Source organism: Chroicocephalus ridibundus, chromosome 2 (assembly GCF_963924245.1).
Source record: "Chroicocephalus ridibundus chromosome 2, bChrRid1.1, whole genome shotgun sequence".
NCBI lineage: Eukaryota > Metazoa > Chordata > Aves > Charadriiformes > Laridae > Chroicocephalus > Chroicocephalus ridibundus.
The window spans coordinates 10,254,358-10,280,204 of NC_086285.1; the positions used below are offsets into that span (position 1 = coordinate 10,254,358).

Here is a 25,847-nt window from a genome sequence, read left to right on the forward strand (position 1 = left end):
TTGCCTGGGTTGTTTTTTGAAGTTTGAATGCACTTGAGTTGTAAAAGTTACCACACTTTGTATCCCCTTCACTCGTAACCTAAGGGTAATCGTATTTTATACAATGGGCTCTTGAAGATCGATTTTGGAGTACACTAGCAACATACGTGTAAGGAAAGCAGTTATGTTTACTGTTTCCATCATGTCTGGAATCAAACAAATTCCAGGAGACAGTATGCACAAGAGGGACTCATCTGCCTACAGTGGATGTCCAAGCATGAACTAGTCAAACACGTTTCCTTTACACTCGGAGGCCAAGGGCACAGTTTCCCTCCTCATAAGGCAGGTAGCTTATTTAGGTCAGATGCACCTTGAGCCCAGCGTGACTTGCATCAAGTTGTTTCTAAAATTTGGCACTAGAACTTCAATACAATAAGGTAAGACAACCAAAACACCTACAAATATGTTGGCAATCTTGAAGGAAAAGAATCAAACAGCAAGACAGTTTTAACCCTCCAAGCCTTTGTGGGAAACAAAAAGAAAAAACAAAACATTTGCCTCTGAATGAGGCATAAGTGGCTCAACGCTGCTTCCTTAATCTTGTTTGTTAATACCTATTAAAAACATGAGTCAGTCAGAAATGAACAAGAACGAAGTATGCCATCCCGTGACGCTGCGGCTCTTTGCCTTCACTAGTACCCGAGCAGTCACAGTGAACAGTGCTACTAACGGCAGCATACTCTGCTTTCTGGTAGCCAGCGGGAACTGGATTACCTGCACCCACAGGCTGAGAAGGTACCTGAGCTAGCCCAAACTGTTAAGACTCTTTTGCTTGTGCACAACACCAGTAGCCACCTCGTAAGTCTTAACACACAGCAGTTCGCCAACTGAATGAGGCAAAACTGTTGTAGCAGTTTTCACTATTAAAGTCAGTTTGCCCTATTATCTGTACAGGGTTTTTGCTTCTGTGTTCTTGCTAAATGTTGTGTGCTTTTGCTAAATGTGTTCTATTTCAATCCAAGCTTTAGTCTCCTTTATGATCTGGAATTGCAAAACTACTTCACCGGGCAATAGCTGAAGTATTTATTTAATCAATCATTTAAAGATTTGTTGCTTTTAAGAACTCAGTGTCTTAAAAAAAAAGTCAGGAGCAAAAAAGCTACCCTGAGTGAAAGTAAAAAGTGAAAGCGAAGGTAGTGATGATAGTCCTTAAAAATTTACATCTAAATAACCATATTACATACAAATCAGCAGAATTAGAAGGTGAACGAATGTATCAATCAGGAAAGACAGACTTTAAGAAATACTAATAAAAATAAACTGGGAGAGTTATTTCTCTCTCTGTAGTCAGACATTTTAGATAAAAAAAACAAAGCATAGCCAAGCATCTGAGCTTGGTATTTGGGTGCCTGCAACTGCCCTACAGATGTCCCCCAGAAGTATTATGGTGCCACAGGTCTGAAAGTGGCTGCTGAGCTCATTCTCTGCGCAGGCAACACACTGGCGATATCTGAAATATAGATGCTGAAAATTAGATTGCATAACTAGATCTCTGAACTCAAATATTTAATCTGAATAGAGTTCACCACTCCAACTTTCCAGAGGACACTTCAAAGAGGAAAGGGTCTTGATAAAGAATTTAATTCTTCAAATAACTAATTCTATTAATAAAGAATTTTATTACGATTCAATAAAAAAATATGCTGGTGTATTTTTGAATCAGGAACAAAGGAACCTGAGAATAGCCTCGGGTCTTCAGAGTACTCTGACACAGCTTGTCCTGTCAGTATCGGAAAACGCAATGCCAGAGCTGAAAGAGTCCTGCTCTAAGTTTCCAGTTCCTCTGAAAACTAGACCAAGGCTACAGACAGAGACATCTAATTTTAGGCATCCACTTTTGAAAATTAGGTATCACGTATACAGGGTCAGTAAAATTCTTTAAAAATCTGTCAGACCCAAATAACACTGCCCCTGTGTAAAATAAAGACGTGTTTAAATAAAATTAAACCAAAAATGAGTTTAAGACAAGAATAAAAATTACCACAATCTTGTTTGCATCTTCAAATAAAATAGATGACCTTTATTCTATCTGTGATAGCAAGGTTACAATGAAAATGTGGGTCTCTACTTATAAGGTACCACTGAGATAACTGAGGTATTTTGAGGGCAGATGAAAGCTGTCCAGTAACACGAACTGTCAAATGTTTTATTTCTAGTTTTAGATGACAGCTACTTTGCAACTCAGCAATAAGGTGTAACTATATATCTTGGTGTAATTATCCCTCTACTTCTGTCCGAACCAAGAACAGTTTTGTAAATACACTAAAGTTGTTTATTATTGAAAATTCACATAATTTTAAAGTGATCAGCAAGAAAAGAAGTAAATTCTAATCAGTGAAAGCTTTAGGAGCTTAACAAAAGAGAATCCGTAAATTAGAAGTCCTTCATACTGACCAAAACAAGTCAATAAGCAAACTCAGACACATTGATTCAGTCTCAATTACTACTTAGTGAAACCTGTGATCCTGAAGTGTTTCTAACCATGTGTTCTGAACAGCTTTCTGAAGGGAGTAGCAAAAGCCAGTATCCTAACTATTTTTAGAGTGGAACTCAGTTAAGCTGGGGAAAAGGAATGCGTTGTCCATGACAGCTAAAGAATAGATTCCACTGTCCTGTCACACTGCAACCCTGGATTCTTATTCCTCATGCTGCTCTTTGTTTCAGGATCTTTTGTACTGGAAAAAAAAAAAATACAGCTCTTGTTTCTACTTGTTCTAGCTTCAGTTCACGTTTCTCAGTTAAGAATGACTGGACTTGTACGCAGTACTCCAGGTAAGATCTTGTGGCCACATATAACAACACTAAGCCTTCCTTTCTGTCCTGAAAATACTTCAGCATATTTACTTAAGAATCATGCTAGGAACTTTGCATTATCCTCCCATCACTGAATCCATTCATGCTGTCCTTCCCGATTGCTTCCAGCAGAGCAGCTCTCAAGTTACAGCAGAAACCCATTTTTAGGGTTCAAGTTCATCAACACATCTTTTTTTCTTTTAAAAACCACACCTTAATTTCATACTATATCTATTATTTGGGGGTAATCAAGTCCTTTCTGCACCATGTTCCAACCCTCCTTTGTACTGACTACACCTCCTAGAGAGCTGGTTTTGTGCTAACAACAGAATGCTTTACTTCATTTTCATCTAAGTTGAGCAAGATTGCTCTTAAGACTGATACCTAAGGAAACTGTATAGTATCTTTTTTCCCCAAATACAACACTATTGTCACGTACACTACAGCCAGTTTCTTATTCACTTTACAGCTCTTCTACTACGGCGCAGTGACTTGAGTTTAAGAAATACCTTTCAATGCATTTCCTGGATACAGCCCTTGGCACATGCAAAAGAAACTATCTATAGTCATGTGTCTTCAGAAAATACAGTTCTTAACAACTCCTAATTTGACTTTCTTAAAAACCTTAGAAGAGGGCAAATTCACATATACGTACATTCATAGTACCCTAAATTATCTGCCAAATTTAATTTCTAATCACTTTTTAAAAGGCATAGGTAGTCATACTGAAATAGGGCACTAATCAAAAGAGATCAACATACACAAAGCTACATTGATATCTTCAGTGAAAGAGAAGACTACGTTCATTAAATTCAATCTTTTCTTCAGAAAACTATTATGCAACAGTATTGGAGCCAATATTGGAATACATTGTTGAAGCCATGTTTTCAATCAAAAAGCAGTGGTTTATGCCATCCCCCATCTCTACGGTAAGAGCTGACAAAAGCTACGGATGATGCAAATGCAGGAAACGTAGGACATGCTACATTCCTCATAACGCCATGTCCTCTGCAAGGGGCTTTTCACTGGAGCTCAAATGAAGCTCTTCCAGGTTTGACTTGAGGAGACAGTGAAGACACCATGCAGAGAATGTACACAACTACAATGAATAAGGATTTCTGACATTCCCAATAGTGTCAACTTAAAAACAAAAAAAACCCCACACAAAAACCAAACAAACAAATAGTAACTTCTAATCTTGAAATTTATTTCCTTAAATTCATTCCAACTTTACAGAGGGGCAAAGCAGTTGTGGATCTGTTGTCACAGTTAGACTGCTCCTGGGAAGCTACTTGAAGACCAGCTACGGTACATTGCCACATTATAGGGGAAATACACTCAGTCCCCATTTGACCAGCTGCATCAAAACATAAAGGAAATTAAAAGGAGTTTGAGGATTTTATATGGCTATAGCGAAACAGTCAAGCAAAGCAATTCTTTATTATTAATGTCTTTTTTGTGTTCCCCACACCACTCAGTAACTGAAAGCAAAATGCATAGATTCTATACTACATCTAGGGGCTCCCTTTTAACAGGTGGCACATTAAGAAGTCTTCAAACCTCGAGCATATAGTTCACTTACATTTCTTTCCATGGACTAATTACAACCTCTGGTAGGACATGCAAAAGAAACCTGTCTTCCCCTGGAGTTGCTAATCTTCATTTGGAAAAGGAAGTGCTTTATGATTCTGCTTAGATTACGCACTAGACGTGCCAAGAGAGGCTACTTCTGGAGATGCACTGCACTACATTCTTAGGTATCTTGTATCCAGCTCTTCCATAAAGTCATACTTTTGGATCTGTCATCCAAAGTCATCCAACTATGATCCAAGTCATACTTTTGGATCTGTACCAGACAGCTCTCAGCTCCTGTCAGAACAGAGCTAGAGATAAACCACCATGCATTTCAGTTCATAACTATGTGCATCTAAGGGGCTGGCACTGAAGAGTCTAGCATTAAAAACATGCGATAAAGGTCTGAAGTAAGTCACATTCCATTTTACTTATCCTACTGATGGTTTCTAAAGATCAGCTGACATTAACTTGTCTGTGTGGATGATCTTTAACACTTTAGCACTGAAATTCATGCCTCGGATTGGTAAAACATCTCTTGCAAGTGCTAGGGCTACACTTTCATGCTAAGAAGGAATATGCTCAAAATGCACAAGGTATTTTTTTTTCCCCTGATGCACAGGATACGACCATTCCTCACAATTGTAATTCATGTGCGTGCATTGAAAGCTGCATTTTTGTGTACAGAAAGATCAACAGCTTTTACTTATATAGCGTGATATTCTTCCCAACTGCTGTGCAGGACATATAGCTGTAGTTTATACTAGGAAGAAAGCATACAGCTGCGTGGACCAGTAATTGTTCAATACCTGTAAATCGGTGTGGCAGCAAGCACTCCCAAGAGCAACTTGGGCTATGTTACCAGAAGCACATAATCATGGGAAGTAATTATCTCTCTCCAGTCAGCATTCATCAGGTCACATGTAGTTGCTGCGCCCAATTTTGATGCTTCAATATAGGAAAGACATTGGTAATTGCAGCAAGGAGGATCACCAAGATGGTCGGGAGGCTGGAACACTTGCTTGGTGCAGACAGGCTGAAGGACCTCAGCCTGTTCAGCCTGAGGACAACAAGGTTTCAAAAGAACCTGATAGCAGCTTGCCAGTACCTATGAGGAGGAGGTCATTAAGAAGGCAGAGCAGGGCTCTTGACTGTGGTGCATGTTGGGAGGATGAGACTGGAGGTAAGGAGAAATCCACTCCATGAGGAGGGCCAGGCAGTGGAACCAGTTGCCCAGCAAGGCTGTACAATCTCCATCCCTGGAGGTTTTCAAGCCCCAAGTAATCTAGTCTGATCTCATATATGACACTGCTCTGAGCAGGAGGCTGGGGTCCAGTCAGCCTTCTTTTCTACAATCCTGAATAAAGTAGCACCATTAGAAATTTTGTCACCTCATAATTCATACCATACTCCAGGTTATTTATGAGTGTGTTTGTGAGTATTATGGATGTGTTTAAAAGTAAACACAGTCCCCTGTAGGACTACATCAGGGATGTCCTCCCACTATGAAAAAGCTGGACGTCTTACAGAACGACACCTCCTAGCAGTAAGGAACCACCACAGAACTCCTTTGCAGAAAGAAGTCACAGACCTTATGTTGTGGTTTGGGACGAATTGGCCAATTACGAGACAACAGATGCTCTCCCCCCACCTCTCCCTCCAAGGAGAGAAGGAGGAGAGATAAAGAGATTTACAAGTTTAGAAGAAACCAAACTACTTTAACGAAATATTAATAATAAAATAAAAAGGAAATAATGAAATAAATACAATATATACAAAACTGTATCAAGCTCCCAGGGTGACATCACTGGCAGGCACTGGGGAAGTCCCAGACTGGACTCAGCGATGGATGGGAACTGGATTCCAGAGCTGGAGTCAGGAACACACAGATCAGGATCAAAGGCAGGCAGACAGACAGGGTCCTCCTCAGACATCAGCCATTGAAGAAAGAGGCTGACCCTTTGATCCCTCAGCTTTTATACTGAGCATGGGGCAGATGGGATGGAATACCCTGTTGGTCAGTTCTGGGTCACCTGTCCTGTCCACTCCTCCCTGCACGTGCAACCCCTCTACGGTTTTCCGGTTCCAACCTTCCAATGGGGCAAATAATGAAATCAGCTGACCTTGGTTGTTATAGCAATAAGTATAAGCAAGAGCCTCTCTGTGTACCACTCCGTGGCATAATCAGGTCTTAGCACTCTGAGAACAAAGTGTTTTCTGCAGAATATGCTGATAGTTTCAGGGAGTTAGAAGAATCTTAGCTAAGAAGTAAAATTACTGTACTGAAAGTTGGTTCTGTTCTACCTCAAACCAGGGCACCTTAGTAACGTTCTTTGATATAGCACACTTCAAAGTATGAAACACAGGTTCAACAGTTCCACTTGAAAAGCATCAAAGCAGACAAGCGATCATTTCCTCCCACTTGCTTGCATACTAGCATTTAGAACAGGGAGAGTAAATCTGGAGAAGCAAAACAGACAAGAAATGAATCGTGTTTTACTATACTAGGTAGGAATCAAAAGATCAAGAAGCTCCAAAAAACTACAGAATAAGGGAAGGAAGGAAATAACTTTAAAATAAAGTAGCGGCTGTGTCAGTATTAAAACAAAAATGTTACTGGTGTTATATCCACCAGCATTTCTATGCAAAGAGTACGCAAGAAAAAAAAAACAAAATGACATAACGAAGAATATCCCCACTTCTTGCTGTTTACTTTACAGAATGTGTCCTTTTCCCTTACATAGAAAAAACAGCACAGAGAAGAGAAGGTAGAGGTCACTCTGGGTAACATCACCCTGTAGAAGATGTCTAAGAACATGTTTAACGGCTGCAAACGGAACTATCAGTGTTTTGCTTGACTGTGATTACTACCTACAGAAAAGTAATAGTGTTGCACTTCTGGATTTTGATTTCTACAACAGAAAACAAGTAAATATGACATTGTACACCCATCTCTTACCGCTCTCATGCTGCTGAAGTATTTTAAATGTGCATTAAAATGCCACATGGCAACTAAAAAGCTTCCTCCTACTGTCCCACTTGGCAACGACTTTTGTTTACTTGTGAAAAGGATGTCAGGAATAAACAGCAAGAAAATACAGGTGGAGACAAGCAGTTCTGCTTCGTCTATTTCTAACAACTCCACTATCCCATTGACATCTAAAAAGCAAACAAGGTATTCCACCTAGTTTAGATGTGTTAACAGTAAGCTACCCATAATAAACTATGCATACTGAAGAAAACAAAAATTTTTAGCTATGCTCTCAGTTTGACCTTGGCATTCATAATATCATCTGCTTTGGACATCTCATTTTTCTCAAAATGAGATATTAACTATTTATTCTTAAAAACTGCACTGTATGCTTAAATTAAGTTCACTATAATCTAGTCAGCCTTATACACTTAGCATGACACGCTAAATCCAAGCTTATGAGAAAATGTCAAATACGTCTTATGACTACAGATTAATTTTACTCATTAACACAACCCTCCACACCTATGATTTCCCCCGCATGTATGGTCTCCTCTCAGGACTCCTCCCTGACTTAAGACAAGAGGTGTGCAAGAGGTTGACCCACTTTTTTAGTTGGTTCCTAAGTCACAAAGAAATCGTAAGTGGTTCAAAGGCTGGGTGCCCAGACTTGTTCATCTAGGAAAAAATTCCATGACCTAACAGAAAGTACAAAACATCCAAGAACATATCCCATGTGCTAGAAACAACGCTCAGCTGAAGATTAAAATAAAAACAGCCTCTCTAGCCCTTCAGAAGGTAACTTCCATACGTCACTCGCTTAAAACTACCTGCACGTTAACTACACCAGGAGCAAAGCCCCACTTCAAAGTAATGAAGAAATTCAAATCAATATACAAGTGTTAGCTTTTACTTCCCCTTTTATATACTTAATGGGAATGTATTTATGATGCTGGGTAAAGGGGAAAAATACCTTATGACACCTCCACGACCCTTAGTAATAGGCCCAAGATACCTTTGTTCAGGGTAATGTATTCTATACCCAGTAATACACTCAAAAACCCCTCAAAAAATGACTGCGAGTCATTTTTCCTTTGACCTGTACGGGCTACAGCAATGCCATTAAAATCTGATTCAGGAATATTTGTCAGCATTAGTGCAAGATTTAAAAACACCCTCTAGAATGAACACCAACAGCAGCAACCTCGATCACCCTAACATTCTGCCACTGACTGAAGGTATTACTCAACATTTTACAGCCATGGTATAATAATCGGTTATATTAAAACTTCACAGAGTCATTCCATTAAAAATTCTTTTCTAAAACAAAAATATAACCTCAAAAGTCTCATTAATACAAACTCGGTAAACAATTTATTTGTGTTAAGACAGTTTCTTTGGCTAATATTAATTTCCAGGGCAAGATACATAACTATCTTAGAAAACAGAGCTAATGAATTTTCTCCTCTTAACTCATGAAAATCCTCTTCCTTGTCTTCTCAACACATACATACTGTAGAATTTTTAAGTAGCTTATCTTCCTTTTCACCCCCATTCCCAAAACTCAAACATATTTAAACTGCAATACTTCTATGTTTTCATAATTTTCACCAATTATACAGACTCTCTACTGGATGTGAGTTATCACAGTTTTAAACTCAGCAAATATTTTAGACTTGTTGCTATTGTCAAACTCAACACAAACTCATCAGCATCAATTCTTTCCATCAGCTAGATATGTTAAAAATAGAAAGCACAGTTAGGTAATGGAAAAAATGGGAGACTCAAGGCATAAACAAGCACTTTATATCAACACTGAAACTGTGAAGCACCACGTTTTGATGACAATTTTGGAGCCTAACACTGGAAACCACACCACTATAAGCCAAGAAGTTAAAGGCAGGGCGGTAGGGGGTGGAAGTCACACATATACTCTGCTTCTGTCCTCTGTATATTAAACTCCGCCATACAGACTTCAACGCCATTTATACACATACTACTTGCTGTGGAGACCACACATGATATGGAAATAGAGAAACCGAAACAAAGTTCAGTAAAATAATATTTTCCAGTTAATCAAAATTTTCAAAGCCAAATTATTAACAACGCGATCAAATATTAAAACAGTAAAAAGCACTGGGCTTTTTCTTGGAACCATGTTGACAGTTGTTAGAAACAACTTTTAATATATTCAGGTAATCGAGAAACTAGAAACCTCTGTGTGGGAAGCAGCTCAGCAACACTACAATACATATTCAACACCAAGCTGATAAAACGTCAACATGAGTTTTGTCACCATCTTCATGAGAGTAAATTGGGCCCCAAAAAGTAACAGATCAAAGCTGCTGAAAGTATGAAGCAGTTTCACTTGTCACGTGAATTACTAATAAGTGGGTTACAACAGTAACTTATTCCAGGTCATCTCTACCTAGCTGTATGCTTACATTTTAGAGTGATGCAACAACCAACACCATTAATTATTATATGCATAAAAACATAAACTACAATCATGACTTTCAAAGTCTCTCCTGTTCCTGTGTTATAAATGATGTAAATTCTTGCACATTAACGTCACCAAGAAGTCAGTGTCCCCAGTGATTTGACAGCACATGTTTACAGGAAAATTTCAGTGGTTTTCAGGGTAAGGATGAGGGCACAGAGAGAGCAGAGAATATTGCAGAAGTTGAGACTTTCTCAGCAAGAGTCATCACTGCCCTCCTAAATGAGGGTTAATACCAAATTAAATAGGGAAGGGTGAAAGACAGGAAAGGAGAAAGCACTGCAATTAAAAAAAATAATTTACATAATCTTCAAATAAAAGCAGTAAGCTTATATAGAATGAAGTGTTTTCTTTAGATAGCCTTCCTTAACCCAAATTTCCATCTGTGTCACCAGAACTGAACTCTCGCCTTCTTACCAGAACTTCACCGGCAACGTGCTTCAGATTCTCTTTCCGCTCTGACATTACTACCATGTCCTCTGCTGCTCTGCTCTCCGCTTCACCCACCCCTCAACCATCCTCCACATCTCTGAAAACACTTCTTTCCAGAAGGTTTTCTGCTTATAAAGTCAATCACACTCAGCATCCCTACATCACAGCAAAGATAGAGATGTTCATTAAAACCCTACGATCTCCCAGTTACATCCTGCCATCTTATCCAGTCCCTCTACTACATAGCCAGCTACCCAAACAAAATCCAAGATTTCGGATTGTGCTGTCTGTGGTCTTGTAATCAATAGCTGGTTTTGTTTGCTGTCAGTTATTTCACTTTTCATTAGATTTTTCTCAAATCTAATTTACACCTTAATCTAAATTTTCTTAAAACAGACGTCTGTATCTTCCATGAAGTGTGCTGCCCTTTTGGTCAACTGCTACCACAAAGAAACATTCAAGTATTCAAAAGGAATTATCTTGAACTGTAACTAATAGCAGCTTTTTACACTTCAGCCTTTCATGTTTATTTTATGTAAATGGAAAAAGTGGAACTCGCCAAAAGTTGTTCCTGTTTTGGGATAAGCATATCTCTATCCACTTGTCTATGCCAAGTATTTGGAGATGCCGATTGATTCCAGATGGATCCACCAATGCTGATCCTTAGGACCAGCAGCCAGAAGATGACTCACCAGTTCTTAAAGTTCAGTACAGCACCCATGTTTACAAGTAAAGGTATATTTTTAAGAGGACAGAATGATGCCAACATCTTATATATGTAATTATGATAAATGCCCACCAGTCTTTCAGCCTTACATCTCATGCCACTACCACAAACACTCCTTTATTCAGTTACAGTTCTTTTCCAAAAAAATTTTTTTTTAAAAAGAAGCAATACTGAGAAACCTAGGTGAAGTTATTTTTGAGATACAAGAACCCATGTAAGATATAAATTATTCCTCAACTTTCAGTGTATGGATACAAAAATTGAAAGGCATCAATTTTCTTGAAGATAAATTTGCATAAACATTCAAAACAAAAACACTTCATAGAATGCTTTGAGTTGGAAGGGACCTTAAAGATCATCTAGCTACAACCCCCCTGCCATGGGCAGGGACACCTCCCACTAGACCAGGTTACAGTATTTGTAATAAGTTTGTCCTTAAAAATCACCCATGCTTCTAATTAGCATTTTCTTCCTGGCGCACTATCAGAATATCATCACTTCTGGCATAAAAAAGGGTCTGTGAGGATTACATACTTTGCCTGGGGAATAAATTTAAGCAAGCAGAACTGGTCAGGAACAGGAGCACACTACCAACAGGCGCCCAGTGCTCAAATCACCTTTCTCATTTTACAGACACATAGGGGACAAACGCCAGCAGCATCCACACTGCACTAGTTCATACAGAAGAATCTTGAACACCTCTCTACCCCAAAAACAGGACAAGAGGACAAAAGGCACAAAAAGAAATCAGAGAAGAAAACAAAGTCAGTGGTATTAGTGTGAAGTTGCAAACAAAAATCAAAGACATGACGCAGTTGCAACTACCTAAAAAGGCCTTTCTAAACTGCTGAAAAGTATTTTTAGATTCAGATTTACACACACACTAAATAACCATTGTATCACCTGTAAAAAAAAAAAACCCTTACTATTTAAAAGTGGTACGATTTAAAAAAAAAAAAAGCCTTCTCGTAGAGGAAATTGCATTAGAAAGTAGAGAAACTAGGCTTCTCCAAATATCTAGCATCTGAAGCTTCCACCCCTGAAAACATTCAGTCCTTCAAACTGAAGCATCTGACATTAATCATAAAACTATATATTACACCAGTTTCAACATCTGCCTGGACTTGTATGAAGCAATTAGAGTTATAATAGCAATTTTTTTTTATTTGAACTTATTCTACCAGGACTGATTTTTTTCATAACGTATTTACTATAATAAAGTCATTTCCAAACACACTATGTTTGTTCTTAAGCTTTCTAACTAATAATTCCATGGTCATCAAATTGTTTTCTTCCACAGTTTTCCCCACACTACAAATGCAAGCACAGTGTATTTATTTTGCCAAGGCAACCTCATAACCAAGTGTATGTGTATATTTTCACAAATACAAAATCCCACATCATGTAAATGGAAAAATAACAACAAAAAGTAGAACTGAATTTTAAAAATACAAACTAATATTGCAGAATAGAAAACTCAAATTAGAAAAAAAAAAGAGTGTAAGAATATTCTAAAAAGTAAACCCAGGGAACACAAAGAGACTGAACCACTGCACTTACATAATTTGTGTTTGAAATAAACAGTTCACACTAACACTAGCTGAAACCAGAACACTTTATAATTATGTTGTATAAACAGACATAACAACAGGACACAAGAGAAAAGCAGTCCCCTAAAAGCTTAAGTATCTTCCATGGATGTGCAAGATCTCAGCAAACTATAAATGAACCTAAAGGATCAAGAAAGGCAACTAATTAACGGTACAAAAATAACAGATAGTATCAGACCAGCACAGAACATTGTCTGGCCTTTACAACTCCTTCATATGGATGCTGCTGAAGTACAGAACACAGACACTTCTACATATTGTAACCAACTAAAGCTGCTTTTCAGAAAGATGCCCTTTTTAGTTAGAACTGAGGATGACTCTGGCTTTACTGAAGTCAAGGCACTCACTGACTTAGAGCAAACTCATGGCTGTGCCATGACTCTTAAACCGAGTCATCAGTTCTCAGTCTCCATGTTTACCTTACCGAATCTGAATTTTAAAGTCCATACAAGCCTGAAAGAGACCGGGTGTTTTCAATAACTGATCCAAACAACAGATCCTCAACACAGCAGATTCACATTTGAAAAGCCACGCCGAAACTAGGGGCTTAACCTAGTTAACAGGGAAGTTAACCTCCTATTAATAAAAGATCATCCTCGTGAAGCAACAAAACACAAGACAGATTATTTTCTTGCAAACTGGCACCCTTTTGAAAAAAAAAATAAAAACAGGTACCATACAGACACTCCAAATGAGGTCAAGAGTGAACGGGCCGGAGTTAAATTAAGCATTAAATCAGAGACAGTCACCTCAAAAGCAGATGAAGGATTTATTTAAAAAAAAATAATCTTCCACCCTTGCTCAATCAGTAAACATGTGTCGGAAACATTTGTCTTTTCAATGTGGAATTAGCAGAAGTTGGCACCTACAGAAAGAACAGGCACCACCCGCAAAAGAATAACAAGCCTTGGATTTTTGTTATGGAACACAACTTTATGGAAAACTTTGTAGCTTGCCAGCTACAAAGAGAGACTAGATGAAACAGAAGTCAAGCATTACACTGAAGTTAAGCTTAGTGTGCCCTTAGGACTCCATCAGAAAGCACAACGTAGAAATTCTATATCTATTCAAATAACATGAAGAAAATTTGTAAAAGAAAAGTGAAAAGGGTTTTCTTTTCAACTACATCAACTTATTTTGATTTCTGTTCTCTCATGAATATACCATTTTAGCTTCCAGGAAAGACTGGGCCACACAACTAGGTCTCCAAAGACAATACTATCAAATTCCATAAACTTTACTTACTTCTTACAGGCATATTAGTGGAGTTTGGCTGCGTAATATTACATAACAAACATCAAATCCTCCTATTAACTTCTCCCCTGCCCCCAGCTCACCTGCAGCTGGAATGAAAGCCTTGTGCACGTGTCAGAACGTGGAATATGTTCCCTCCTCCAGCTGAAGGACTGGTGATTATACCCACTACCCACACAACAACTGTTTATTTGCATATTTTAAGAAATTATAGTCACCATGTAACTTCATGACCAGCAAGGCCAGGAATGTTTAGCATAATGCTACATGTAAACAACATACTCTGTGTACTTTGTTATGCTTAAACTAACCACAAGTGTAATCACACTTGCAATATGCTTTTGCAGCAACGCGAGAGCCACAAGAAGGTTGCATACTCTCAGCTGTGGATGGCAGCAGCTTATGCACTCTTAAAACCCTCCGGTCTTCCAACATAAATTAAAGACAACATCACAACTGTACCAATGCATGATTTAAAAGGCAAAATTGTTATTATTATTTTTATTCCCACTGATTAAACATTAACACAGATACCTTGTCATTAATATTAAAGATCAAAGTACGGTTTCAAGAGCAAGAATATTCTGCCTCCCCTGTCCAAACAAAGCAACATTGCACCTCTAAAATTTGAGTTGTTGACGTCTTACATGATTTCTTACGTGACTACACCAACAGGAAGAGTTAGCAGTTACTCTAGATGGGCTGAAGTAGCTTAACAGAAGCAGCTGCAGTATAGATGAGCTAGTTCTTTAACAATTCAACAGACCTTCACTATTCGTAACAGTATCTGGAGAGGCTGCACAGAGACATTCCTACAGACTCAAAATGTGTGCATCCTGATAGTTACAAAAGCACAATACGTAGCATACGATGTATCAAAACAAGACCCTGGTGGACCTAAATAGATCATTAGCGCACAAAGAAATACAAATGAGAAAACAGACACTGAGGAAGAGACAGATGCTAGCATCCAGAAGAGATGCACAATTTGTGTATACACTTGTGTTTTCGTAGCACAAAGGAGATAATGCTTAAAGACTTCTTTACGAAAAAGTATATTCCTTTTTATGCCCCTCCACTGGTCTTGGCTCTCATGACATAAGCTACACCAACTCACAGAAAAGAGAAGGTCCAGAAAAGTCTCCTAAAGTGACAATTCTCTTCATACAGACTTGTTTTGCACTCTTCAGAAAAAAAACATCCCAGAAATCTAATACTTTACCAGAAGAAAGAAGGTGTTAACATATGGATTTGTAAAATACAGAAAAGCAACTAACACAACGGATCGAAGCAATTTATCTTTTATCAAATAACCTAGCCATAGACCTACATAAATCAGTTAACAGTGGTATTTGTCTCCCAATACAACTGAAAAATAATTGAAGCTAAATTATGAAATCATATTTTAATTCAATAAATCTATTCTCTCTTAAACAGCAGTAACTGCAAGGAGAATGCAACTACCCAGCTGAGTTAGGATAGCACGTGCACAGAAGACAACACTGCACGTCTCCTACATGCAACACATATTTCCTTCCTTGAACTGAGGCAGAAGAGAGATACGCCCCATCAAAACACCTCTTTCAGCTTTCAATAGTCCCGAAAACACTTATGAGGCAGTCGGAGAGGAAACCACAACAGCTCTCTCCATCCGCACGCACGGTGCGGTGTTGCACTTGACTACAGAAGGCTGAGGGAGATGGGACAGCACGGGCACTGCTTATCTGCTCTACGTCGCTCGGCTTGGAGAGCGCGGGGCACGCAGCAGCACTGGGAACGACACCAAGGGTTAGGGAAAACACGAAGGTTACACGCATCCGCTGCAAACAGCGCAGGAAAAGGCAGGAGGATGTTCGTGTCACAAGCGATAACACGAAACCCCACGCGCACCGTGCAGTAGCAGGGCTGCACTCGAAGGCTGAGGGGTTGAACACGTAACACAGGGGACAGGAGCAGGGTCAGGAGCACACCGTGTCCTGCACACATGCACAGCCTTTCCCCTTTCCGTTGAAGCCACAGGCAGAGGAAAACCCACGCCGGCTGAGAGCGGGGGTCCTCACAGCCCGCCCTCGCCCCCAGCCCGGAGGGGGAGATGCTCGCACCGCGGAGTCCACACGGGACAGCCCACCAGAGCCAATCTGGACACGGGAGCCGGGGCAAGGGGAAAAGCAAGGAAAGAGGGAAAGAGCGGGACAACCCCACGGCTGCCCAACCGGGGGGGAAGGGGGGAGGAGGGCAGACCAAGGCGGGGGTCCGGAGGCAGCGCGGCCGCCGGGGCACCGCAGTGACAGGTCAGGGAGGCATGGGGGAGGGCAGGGCGGTGCGGGGGCGGCGTCGCCTACCGTGTACTCCCGCACTTGGCTGTGGAAGTTCTGCTCGCGGATCGTCACCTCGTCTGCTTCCATCCTTCATAGTCCCGCGGCCCCCGCGCGCAATGGCGGCCGCCGCCGCCGCGCCTGCTCCTGCCCCCCCGGCGGCAGGCGGGCCACCATGGCCAGCGGCAGCGCCGGCTGCTCCCCCGGGCCCAGCGGCGGCTGCGGGGCCCCGGCGGCGGCGCTGGCGGCTGGGTCCGCCGCTCTGTCACTGACCGGCGGGTGCGGAGCGGCAAGAGGAGGAGGAAGAGGTGGAGGAAGGGCGGGCAGTGCCGCCTCAACCCCTCCTGCTGCGTCACCACGCAGCGTCCCCGCGCACACCGCGGCCCCGCCCCAACAGCCCGGGGGGGAGGCGGGGCTAGCGGGCGGGAGGCGTGGCCAACCCTCCCCGAGGCGGGGGCGGGGGAAGGGGCGGGGCTTGTCTTTGAGCGAAGGGAGCGCGAACCAATGCCCGGGGGCGTGGCTGAAGGAAGGCGGGAGTTCGGCTGAAGGGGTCGTGGCCGAGGCGGGGGCGGGACAGGCCGGGGGTGCCCTGGTCGGGCTGAACGCCCGCGGATGCACCAGGGTTTGGAAGATTGTACTTAAAAGTGAAGTTCAAACTCGTGTTGCGCTTGTCTGGAGCAGCTTTGTGTTGGTGTTGTGCTGCAGGGCAAAGGCCCGGTCTCCCAGCTGCTCCCCAATCCCTCCACACACACACGCAATTGTCTTTGTTTCCAAGTTTGCAAGTAGATCAACTGCCTAAATATACACAAAAAACCTAGTAATCTAGGACACACTATAAATTATAGATGGTGATTTAGCAAACCAAACACTCGCTTCTATCCAAATACATAATGTAATTCCAAGGGAGTATCAAAAATAAGGATCATCACTTTCTGCCTGTTTACACGGATTGATATATTATACATGACGTCCACGCCAACCATAATTCAATTATATTCGCTTCCCAGCCTCTGGCCCATTTTCTTGATTAAACGCAGATGGTGAAGTACTTACTGAATTCTAGGGTTAGAAAAGCAATCTTTGACTGCCTAACGTACTTCTTGCAGTTCTGAATGGATGCAGAACTTCCTTCAGCTTCAGCACGGCCACGGTTTCACCCTCGTTCTTCTGATACTCTGGAAGAACAGATGAGGTATTTGCAGGCAGAATCACGCCATGGGGGCAAGAGGTCAGAGATATCCCCACTCTCTCCTTCTGAAGCCCCCTGCTTGAGGAGGGAGACTTTCTAGGCATTCACTAGGCTGTAGGAACAGGAGAGGACCACTAGAAGCAGACCTGGAGGAGCAGGGGGCAGAGAGATTATTCTCAGGAAAAGCTGTCCTACTTGACAGCTACTCCCCGAGCAGCACTAGATTGTATCTGATGGACAATATTATTACTCCGCTGGGTTTTTTTCTTCAGCTATTCCCACTTATCTTCAATCACCATTTCTTCTTGCGATCCTGAAAGCGGTGAAAGCATCTGTAGCTGCCAAGAGGAACTTCACATGAGACTTTGGCTTGTAAGAGTGGCTACAGCTGTTATTCTCTCCAGACTTAGTCCAGAGGGAACAGTGTAACTGAAGCCAAGGTTTATAGGTAGAAGTAATATCTTCTATTATAATAACAAATACAACTGGAAAAAGCAGACAGCTGTTTGGTATGCAAGAACCTGTCCCCAGAGCAATCAAATTCTCTCAGAGTCGCCTATAGAAATTATGTCTCAAAGAGAAACCCTCTTTTCTTACAAAGCATCATGCTTAACGCTTATACAGAACAGACAGATTCCCACTTTTCATCATCCTATATAAAGACCTACGCAATAAATTGCAATGGTGTTAGAAGCAGGGCATGAGGAACAAAAACTGTTGGAGCCAGAACAAACCAGAGCTAAGAACAGGGGAGACAAGAAGGTCCAGTCAAAGGGGAAAAATGGGAACAATCAGAGATTAGGCCAGCAATCAGTATGTTAAAATACACATACTAGCACCAAGACAAACAAGGAGTGTTGCTGGAGTTCAGGCCACAGGCAAGCAGCAAGTTGACCCAGGCAACAAGGATGACCCACAAGAAGCAGATGGAAGAGTGAGGCAGTTTGGGGAAGAAGAGACAGCAGAAGCTGTAGTTAGGAGTCAAGAGAAGGAACACAGCTTAGGCCAGGGCAAGCCATAGGCTCTTGGGGAATCTCTGCCAGTAAATACCAACGCCTGCTGCCAGTTGTTTGGAATCTGGGCCAGAGCTGAGATTTAGTTCCTGAGCTACCTGGGAAATCTAGCAGCTTGTTGAATCTGAAACGAAGTTTACTTCATTAAGGAGGTCTGAGCATTGCATCTAGGCATCAAGGATTTAATATATTTCTAACTTTATGTGAAGATATAGTAAACACTGCTCTGGAATAGAAGGTTGTAAGGAAAATGAGCTGTACTTTTGTAGCTCTTATAGAAACAAAATTAAGTTTAAAGCTTAGCAGAATTGAACCTTCAGCTTCTACTTGGGCTGTATGTTTTCTTTTTAATATATTTGAAATATATGTATAAAATGTATATAATATAAATATATATATAAATATATTAATATATTTGAAATATACCCAAGGAGGAGATATAAATATGTCTCATACTATGGACTGGCAAGTGCTTTCTTCCATTTCTAGCAGATGAATCATCAGAAACATGATACACATTCATATTTGCTAAGAAGACAGGAGAGAAAAAAAAAACAAACCAAAAAAAACCCAAAAAAAACCCCCTAGCTTCGATCCTTTCTTGGACAGATGTTATTGCTCAGTTCCAAGGTGTCTACATCACGAAGGAAGGACATGGTAGCCACCACTGCAAAATCTATTTATATTGAAGGAAGTGCAGTCTAGAGTAGGCAGCTGTTGCAAACTGACGAGAAGGCTGACTGATGAACCCGTTGATTTTTTTGATGGGAGTACAAAAGTAGTATTTTGAAGCATACCAAAAGAAAAACCTCGAAAATTAAGCCTGAGGTACCTTGCACCAGAAGGCGGTTAAAAGCCTTTATGTTGTTCCTCCATACTTCAGCCATAACAAAGGGCTGGAGGGACTATCCTCAGCAATTCTTAGGACTTCCTCAGTAATTCTTAGGACATCCTCGGTAACTCTAAGGAGCTTGGTCTAGGTTTAATCTAGACATGACTTAGGTGCAAATAAAACATTTTCTCAAGTTGCTAATGTACAGATATACAAACACAAAGGCAGTAATGAAAAACAGACTTCTATTAAACTTACATATAGTGATGCCTAACCCCTCAGCATAGAGGTTGAGCAAAGTTAATGGATTTTGCTCAGTTTATTCTTTTTCAGCCTACTAGTTTTAAATGAACAGTTTTTCAGCTTTTGGGTAAACCAGTAAGTGCCTGGTATCCTGAATCCCCAAGGAGGGTTTTATGCACACTGGATTATCTCTGAGATTCTCCAGAAAAATGTGGGGATATTCACGCTAATAAAATTAGTTGAATTGGCTAGAATTGAAGTTGCTAAAGTTGGAACTGTTTCACTGGGAAGGTGCCCACAGAATTTGTCAATGGATTTTAGATCACCGTCTTTGACTGTAAATGTGAAATTGGCACCATGCCTTTAAATCTCAATTTATCTAGCAGCATTTGAACAGGTGATGCCTTCTTTTCCAGTCATTATTCAGCCAAATGCAGCTTGGACTACACAGAAAATAGGAAGTTATTCTCCCAGTTAACATGACTACTTATATGATTACATGCAAGATATCACTAAGAATTGGCCAGATTGATGCCTGAAGCACAATTTAGTATGTTGCTGAGAGTGACCATTGATTTTAAAGAGAACTTAGGGTACACAGACGCCACAGATGATACCCAGCACTTTACATACACAGAAGCCAATTACAAAGACAAAAAGAAAGACTGAAAAGTTAAAATAACTTGATCATGGTATAAAAGAAATGTTATGCTATCATAATTACATACATAATGGGTGATCATTTCAATGTCTTGTATTGGGTAAGATAAAGCATAGCAAGAATTGCATTAGAATTTGAGAAAGTCAGAACCATCAGACTTGGATCTGGATTCAACTTGAAATATTGCTGACTGGCACTTCAATTCTATTCATACTTTCTTTATATTTGTTTGCTTTTTTAAAATAAAAAAGCATGATTTTTTTTGTTCCAAATATTTCCAGCCTGTATCTTCATCGTGTCAACCCAGTAACACTAACTCCCCAGCTAAATGCTATATTACAGCATAATACTTATATTTTTGAAACAGTCAAGGGAAAGAAAATTAAATTAAAAATGCGAATTTTGACACCAAAAAAATGATCTAAACTAGTTCAGTATAGACTCACATAGGTATGTGCTGGATATGGTGTATCTATTCATCAATATATGATGTGTGATGAATCTATACCCAAAAAAAACAGAAGGAAAAAAATGATTCATCGAAGTAATACAGTTTTGAACAAGCTTTTGAAATGAGCATTTGCGTAAAACATTTCCACTACTTTTAACTTAGAGCTTTGTCCATTTATAAAAAGTTTAGGAGATTGCTTTCAATAACCAAGGAACTGGATTCAGTGATGAGTAAAACTCCTTCTGGTCCTTACCTTTGCTTCACTGATAGAAGCCCAGAGTCAGACCGCTGCAGAGTTTATAGTCAGAAGCATAAACTCTGCAGGAGCTCGGCGTTGTTACATAAAGGAAGCGTAAATCATGTCAGGAAGTTAGAACAGTTTGAGTTCCATATCTAGGCAGCATGAAGTGACCGAAAACTCATTTTGCTTCCTTGCACTTTTACTGTGTCTTTCATGTCCCACTGTGAGGATTCAAAGGAAAAAAAAAAACCAAACAAAAAAAACAAAACAAAAAACCAACCCACCACATTGCAGCTTAAACTCAGTTAGGAATGAGATAAAAGAAAATATTCAATGACATGTGACTGCAAATAAAACTCAAAGTTCACCTGCTATGCAGATATGAACAAGGCCGGGGACGTCTGCTCCATGCTGTCTATCCATGGCTGATTCGGCTGATTCGGCTGATTCGGCTGATTCTTCAAGTAGGTATTTATTGGTAGAACTCCTGAACTCCTGCCAGGGTCAATATTATTACAGAGTTGAAGAATCAAAACCAAACCAAATCAAACAAACAAACAAACAAAAAAACCACCACAAAACCCTGCAACAAAAAAAAGCCTTACTTTTACCGTGTCTGTTTTGAGCCCAGAAATTAGTGTTTGATTCAATCAGCCTCTGAAAGGTGTTCAGCTAGAGTGGATGGATCAAAACACTGAAAACTCATTACTTCTCTTTATGGTGTGTTTAATATTTAATTACCATCTGTATTAAAAATCATGCCTTATTTCTGATTTGAATTTTACTGCCTTCAGCTTCTAACTATGGTTCTTGTTCTGTCCTTCCCAGCTACAACTAAAAACTTTAATACTTGATATTTCCTGATAATCACAATTCACCTCAAAATCTCCTTTTCAGGCAGTTAAAAAGATTTACTCTAAGTAAATCTACTCTTTGAAGATTTTTCTTAACCATGAACCTATTTTTTTTTTCTTCCCTGAATTCTCTTCAAACTTTTAACATATCTGTTAAAACACAAGCAAAAGAACTGAAAACAGTATTCTAGGCTTGATTTTATCAAGTCTATGAACAGATGTAAAACACCTCCTTATTTTATGCTATTACAGACCTTTTTAGTCATTATAGAGGAAAACACCACGCAGCTTCAGAGGTGAAAAAACATGATTACTTCCCAGAAGCAAACGGGATGTGCAATCGAAGAAACTTGTGTCTACTCCTGTCTTCCTGCTATCAGAGGTCTGGCTGTAGGTAAAAGGCTTCCTCATGGTGGACCCAAAGTAAGATTAACGGCTCTTTATCTTTGTTTTGGGTTGTCATGTCCACTTACTTGTTTATATACAGTAAAGCCAGTTTTAGGGGCGTTGTAATCCAAATGCTATAGCAATCATTTCCTTCAGGTAGAAAATAGTGGCTACCTCTGAACTTTGCTCATACCCACCAGCAGCCACGCATAATTTTTATTCTGAATCATTATTCTACAGACATAGCCCTGGTTCTGTAGACAGGACCTTGACTCCTTGTTCCTGGTGCATCCATGGACATTCATGGAACTGAAGCCTCTTTTGTTTTCTGCTTCCCAAATATTTCATATTGCTCTGTATGATTAGTTTATCTTTGTAATTTACCACTCTGTTACTTCCAGTATTTGCCAACTTTTTTGTGTCATCTGCCAGTAGTATTAGCAGTGATTTGTCGACCAGAATAAATACATCCTTTTAAAAAAAAAAATCATTTGCATCCCATTTTTTTTTATCCAAAACCATTTTCCTTATAATTTTTCTTGTCTTTGAGGACTTCCTGACATACTAAGTACATATAATACATATTTTGCTGGTATCAAGTGTTATGTTTGCCCATACGGAATACGAGCTCGCCAATATCATGGGTGGGTTCCATGGCAACCTCATAATGGAATCCAAAAGAGTTATTTGAGAGTCAAGCCAGTATTTTTTGTGTTAGCAAATAATCATTAGAAGCTTTAATGTTGTTTTGCCACTGGTTGAATAATAGCAGCAGCATAAGTCTCTGAAACCAGTGTCACACATAATTTTTCTGTTCTTACAGAACAGGTGCTTTCTTCACTGTTGTGCTTTCTCTTCAATCTATGTTTAGTTCCCATTCTTTAAGCGCTTACATAGTTCCATTTAAATTGACTCCAGCCTCTGCTCCACCTCGGTTTGTTGCATATGTAGCACTATAGCATTACATCTACACAACATGCTGCACAGGCTATAGGGTCTCACCCATCAGTACGCCTGTGCTTTCTCTGCGAGTTTTGCTGATTGTTTACCTTTCATTGTTTCTCTGTCCTTTTTGAATATTCTTCTTTGATTTGTGGGCCATTCGATATCTTTCATCAGACATCTTAGTCTGCCAATTTACTATTGATTCTAAAACATGTGACCATACGTTAGCTGTATTATAAATGATGAAAATGCAAATATTCACACGTACTATCGGTTCCTGACTACTTAACATGGCTGTACTCATTGTCCTTTAAAAAAAAATACTGAAATCATTAATCTGCTGGACCATCTGTGCTCATTCTAAACTACCCTCAAGTTATTTTTTGTTAGTTACATAGTTTTGAGAAATGAAATTTCACAATTTTTGGAGTAAATGCATTGCACTGACAAATCTTTAAACAATAAAAGCCATTGGTATTAGTTAAATCATTTTATTTTTCTCACTTAAACTCAGTATCTGACTCATCATGACTAAGATGACTGTATTGTTAAATATCACATGGAAAGCATTTCAAAAATCTATCCAGTATTAAACTAGAACCATTTTTCAGTCTGGTTGACAAAATCACGTTGTATAAATTTAGTCTTTGAAAGTAAGCCATGCACCTTTTATGAAGGACTTTTATCCAAAATGCTAGAAATTTTAAAGGAAATAAATCATCTTAATTTCTAAAATTAATAGGCGCAAGATTTATTCTTAAATCATGGATACTCCTTTCTAATTAAATTCAAATGTGTTTAATGCATCTCAGGAGTGTTAAGATAATAAGTAGTCCTTTTCTGGAACTTAACATCCTCGATCCCTGTCAATAATTATATTGGGTGACTAATAAAATATGATGCCAGGCATTTTTTAAATCTTTATCTTCCTCCTCTGTCTCATTAGCAAAATGAATAGGTTTGCTCCACAGGCACCACCTAATCTGGAGAATTCAATGTTGTTCAAGGACATCGCAAATAAATTTCATCAGGTATCCCTTCATGCAACAGTCATATGTAAAACGCACTTTTACGGTATCTGCCATTTGCCATGCTAAAGTTTCTCTTTGCTATATAAGCTTATTGCTAGCATCAAAGGCTGGAAGGCCAAAAAGGGACACTACAACTGTCAAGTCTGATCTCCTGACCAGGAGAACTTTATGCACTCATCCCATCACAGACTACGCTCTAAGGAGAGCTCCGATGATCAGTATTTGATCCACAGAACATATAGCACTCATCTATTCCACCAGCAGTATATCAGAAAATGCTGACATCATGAGAATAGATTATTTTATAACATAAGGCGATACTTATTTTCAGAAACTGGACTCAGATCTAGCAGGCCTTTTAACAAAAATCATGCCAGTAATGTGACATTAGCTAATTTGTTCTTGAGAGTTTGACTTCCTTTCTCAAGTAGATGCTACATTACAGTAATTACACCTCCAAGTAACAAAAATATAGCAGGATCCTCAACCCCTGGGATGATATATAGTCCTCTGGCCCTCATATAAAAGCAAAAGCCATCTCTAGTGACTTTAAACATTTGGGTATATCTAAGTATTTGAATGGAGCACTCCAGAGATTTCATACTGTCTTGAAAGTGAGAGGATAGAAGAAGGAATAGGTTGTGATTCATGCAACTCTTTAAAGTATTTTTATCTTCCTAATTTTAGGCCCTGTAAGCCATACATTAGATTCAAATTATACACACCCTGCCAGCGATAGCAACTGCAGAGATACCTCGTGCTGAATATTTCATATATGTCTATGCTACGAGGCAGATATATCATATTTGACCATATTTTACACGTGGCATGTCACATAGAATCAACCATAGAATATCTCGAGTTAGAAGGGACCATAAGGATCATCAAGTCCAAATCCGTGCTCCTCGCAGAACTACCTAAAACTAAACCCTATGACTAAGAGCGTCATCCAGGTGCTCATTGAACTCTGACAGGCTTGGTGCTGTGACCACTTCCCCGGGGAGCCTGTTCCAGTCACCAACCACCCTCTCAATGAAGAACCTTTTCCTAATGTCCAGTCTGAACTTCCGCTGATACAGCTTCATTCCATTCCATAAGGCAGAACGTTGAAAGTCACTATCACACTGTGCCTGCTTAGTTTTTTTCTCAATTTTATTGAGTCATAAGCCTTGGCTTGTGCAAAAGGAGAGGTCCACTTACACCACATACAGTAAAGTATGCAGCTGTCGTACAAACCCTCCGAATCCAAGGTTTGTCTAGAAACTACTGTCCACACACTTCTCATCCATCATCCGCTTTCTTCAATTCACCTATTCTGACTTGCATAGAGAGGTTATTGCTAAGGACTGTGCCTTGAATGCCAGGTCACATTTAAAAAGATGACTGAGAAAACCACAAGAGAAAATATCTCATAAAGGTCAGCCCTTCTTCCTGAAGCCAGCCCAAACTAGGCAGACACTTATCACACGCTGAAAGACATAGTTCTGTCTTCCTGTGTTCCTTGGGATAACTGGAATCTCTCAAAGTACAGTCAAAGTACAAGCAGAGACCACACTCAGCCTGTTCGCTTGGACAGGTTGGCAGGGCCCTAAATGTCCCAAAAGGCCCCTGACCAGCTCCACCAGGAACATCCACCTATGCCACATCCACCCGCTGACCTCTGGGTAGGTGGAAAAGATTAGCCACATCCAGCTAAAAAAAACCTCACCCTGCCTGGTCCCCACTGAAGGTGCTGGGGAACAGGAATTACTCTGGGTATGAGGGTGTTGCAGAAGCCGTCAGGGCTG

General features: G+C 40.0%; 1 protein-coding gene across 4 annotated transcripts in view; it reads right to left on the reverse strand.

The window, feature by feature from the left end:
* Positions 1-16,597, reverse strand: part of LMBR1 (limb development membrane protein 1) — a 77,476-nt gene extending 60,879 nt beyond the window's left edge. For all 4 annotated transcript variants that reach the window (XM_063324415.1, XM_063324413.1, XM_063324414.1 and 1 more), the window contains exon 1: positions 16,241-16,597. In XM_063324415.1, the coding sequence (XP_063180485.1) occupies positions 16,241-16,303 (63 nt within the window). In that variant the 5' untranslated portion in view covers positions 16,304-16,597. The remainder of the gene's footprint in view (positions 1-16,240) is intronic.
* Positions 16,598-25,847: the final 9,250 nt, after the last annotated feature.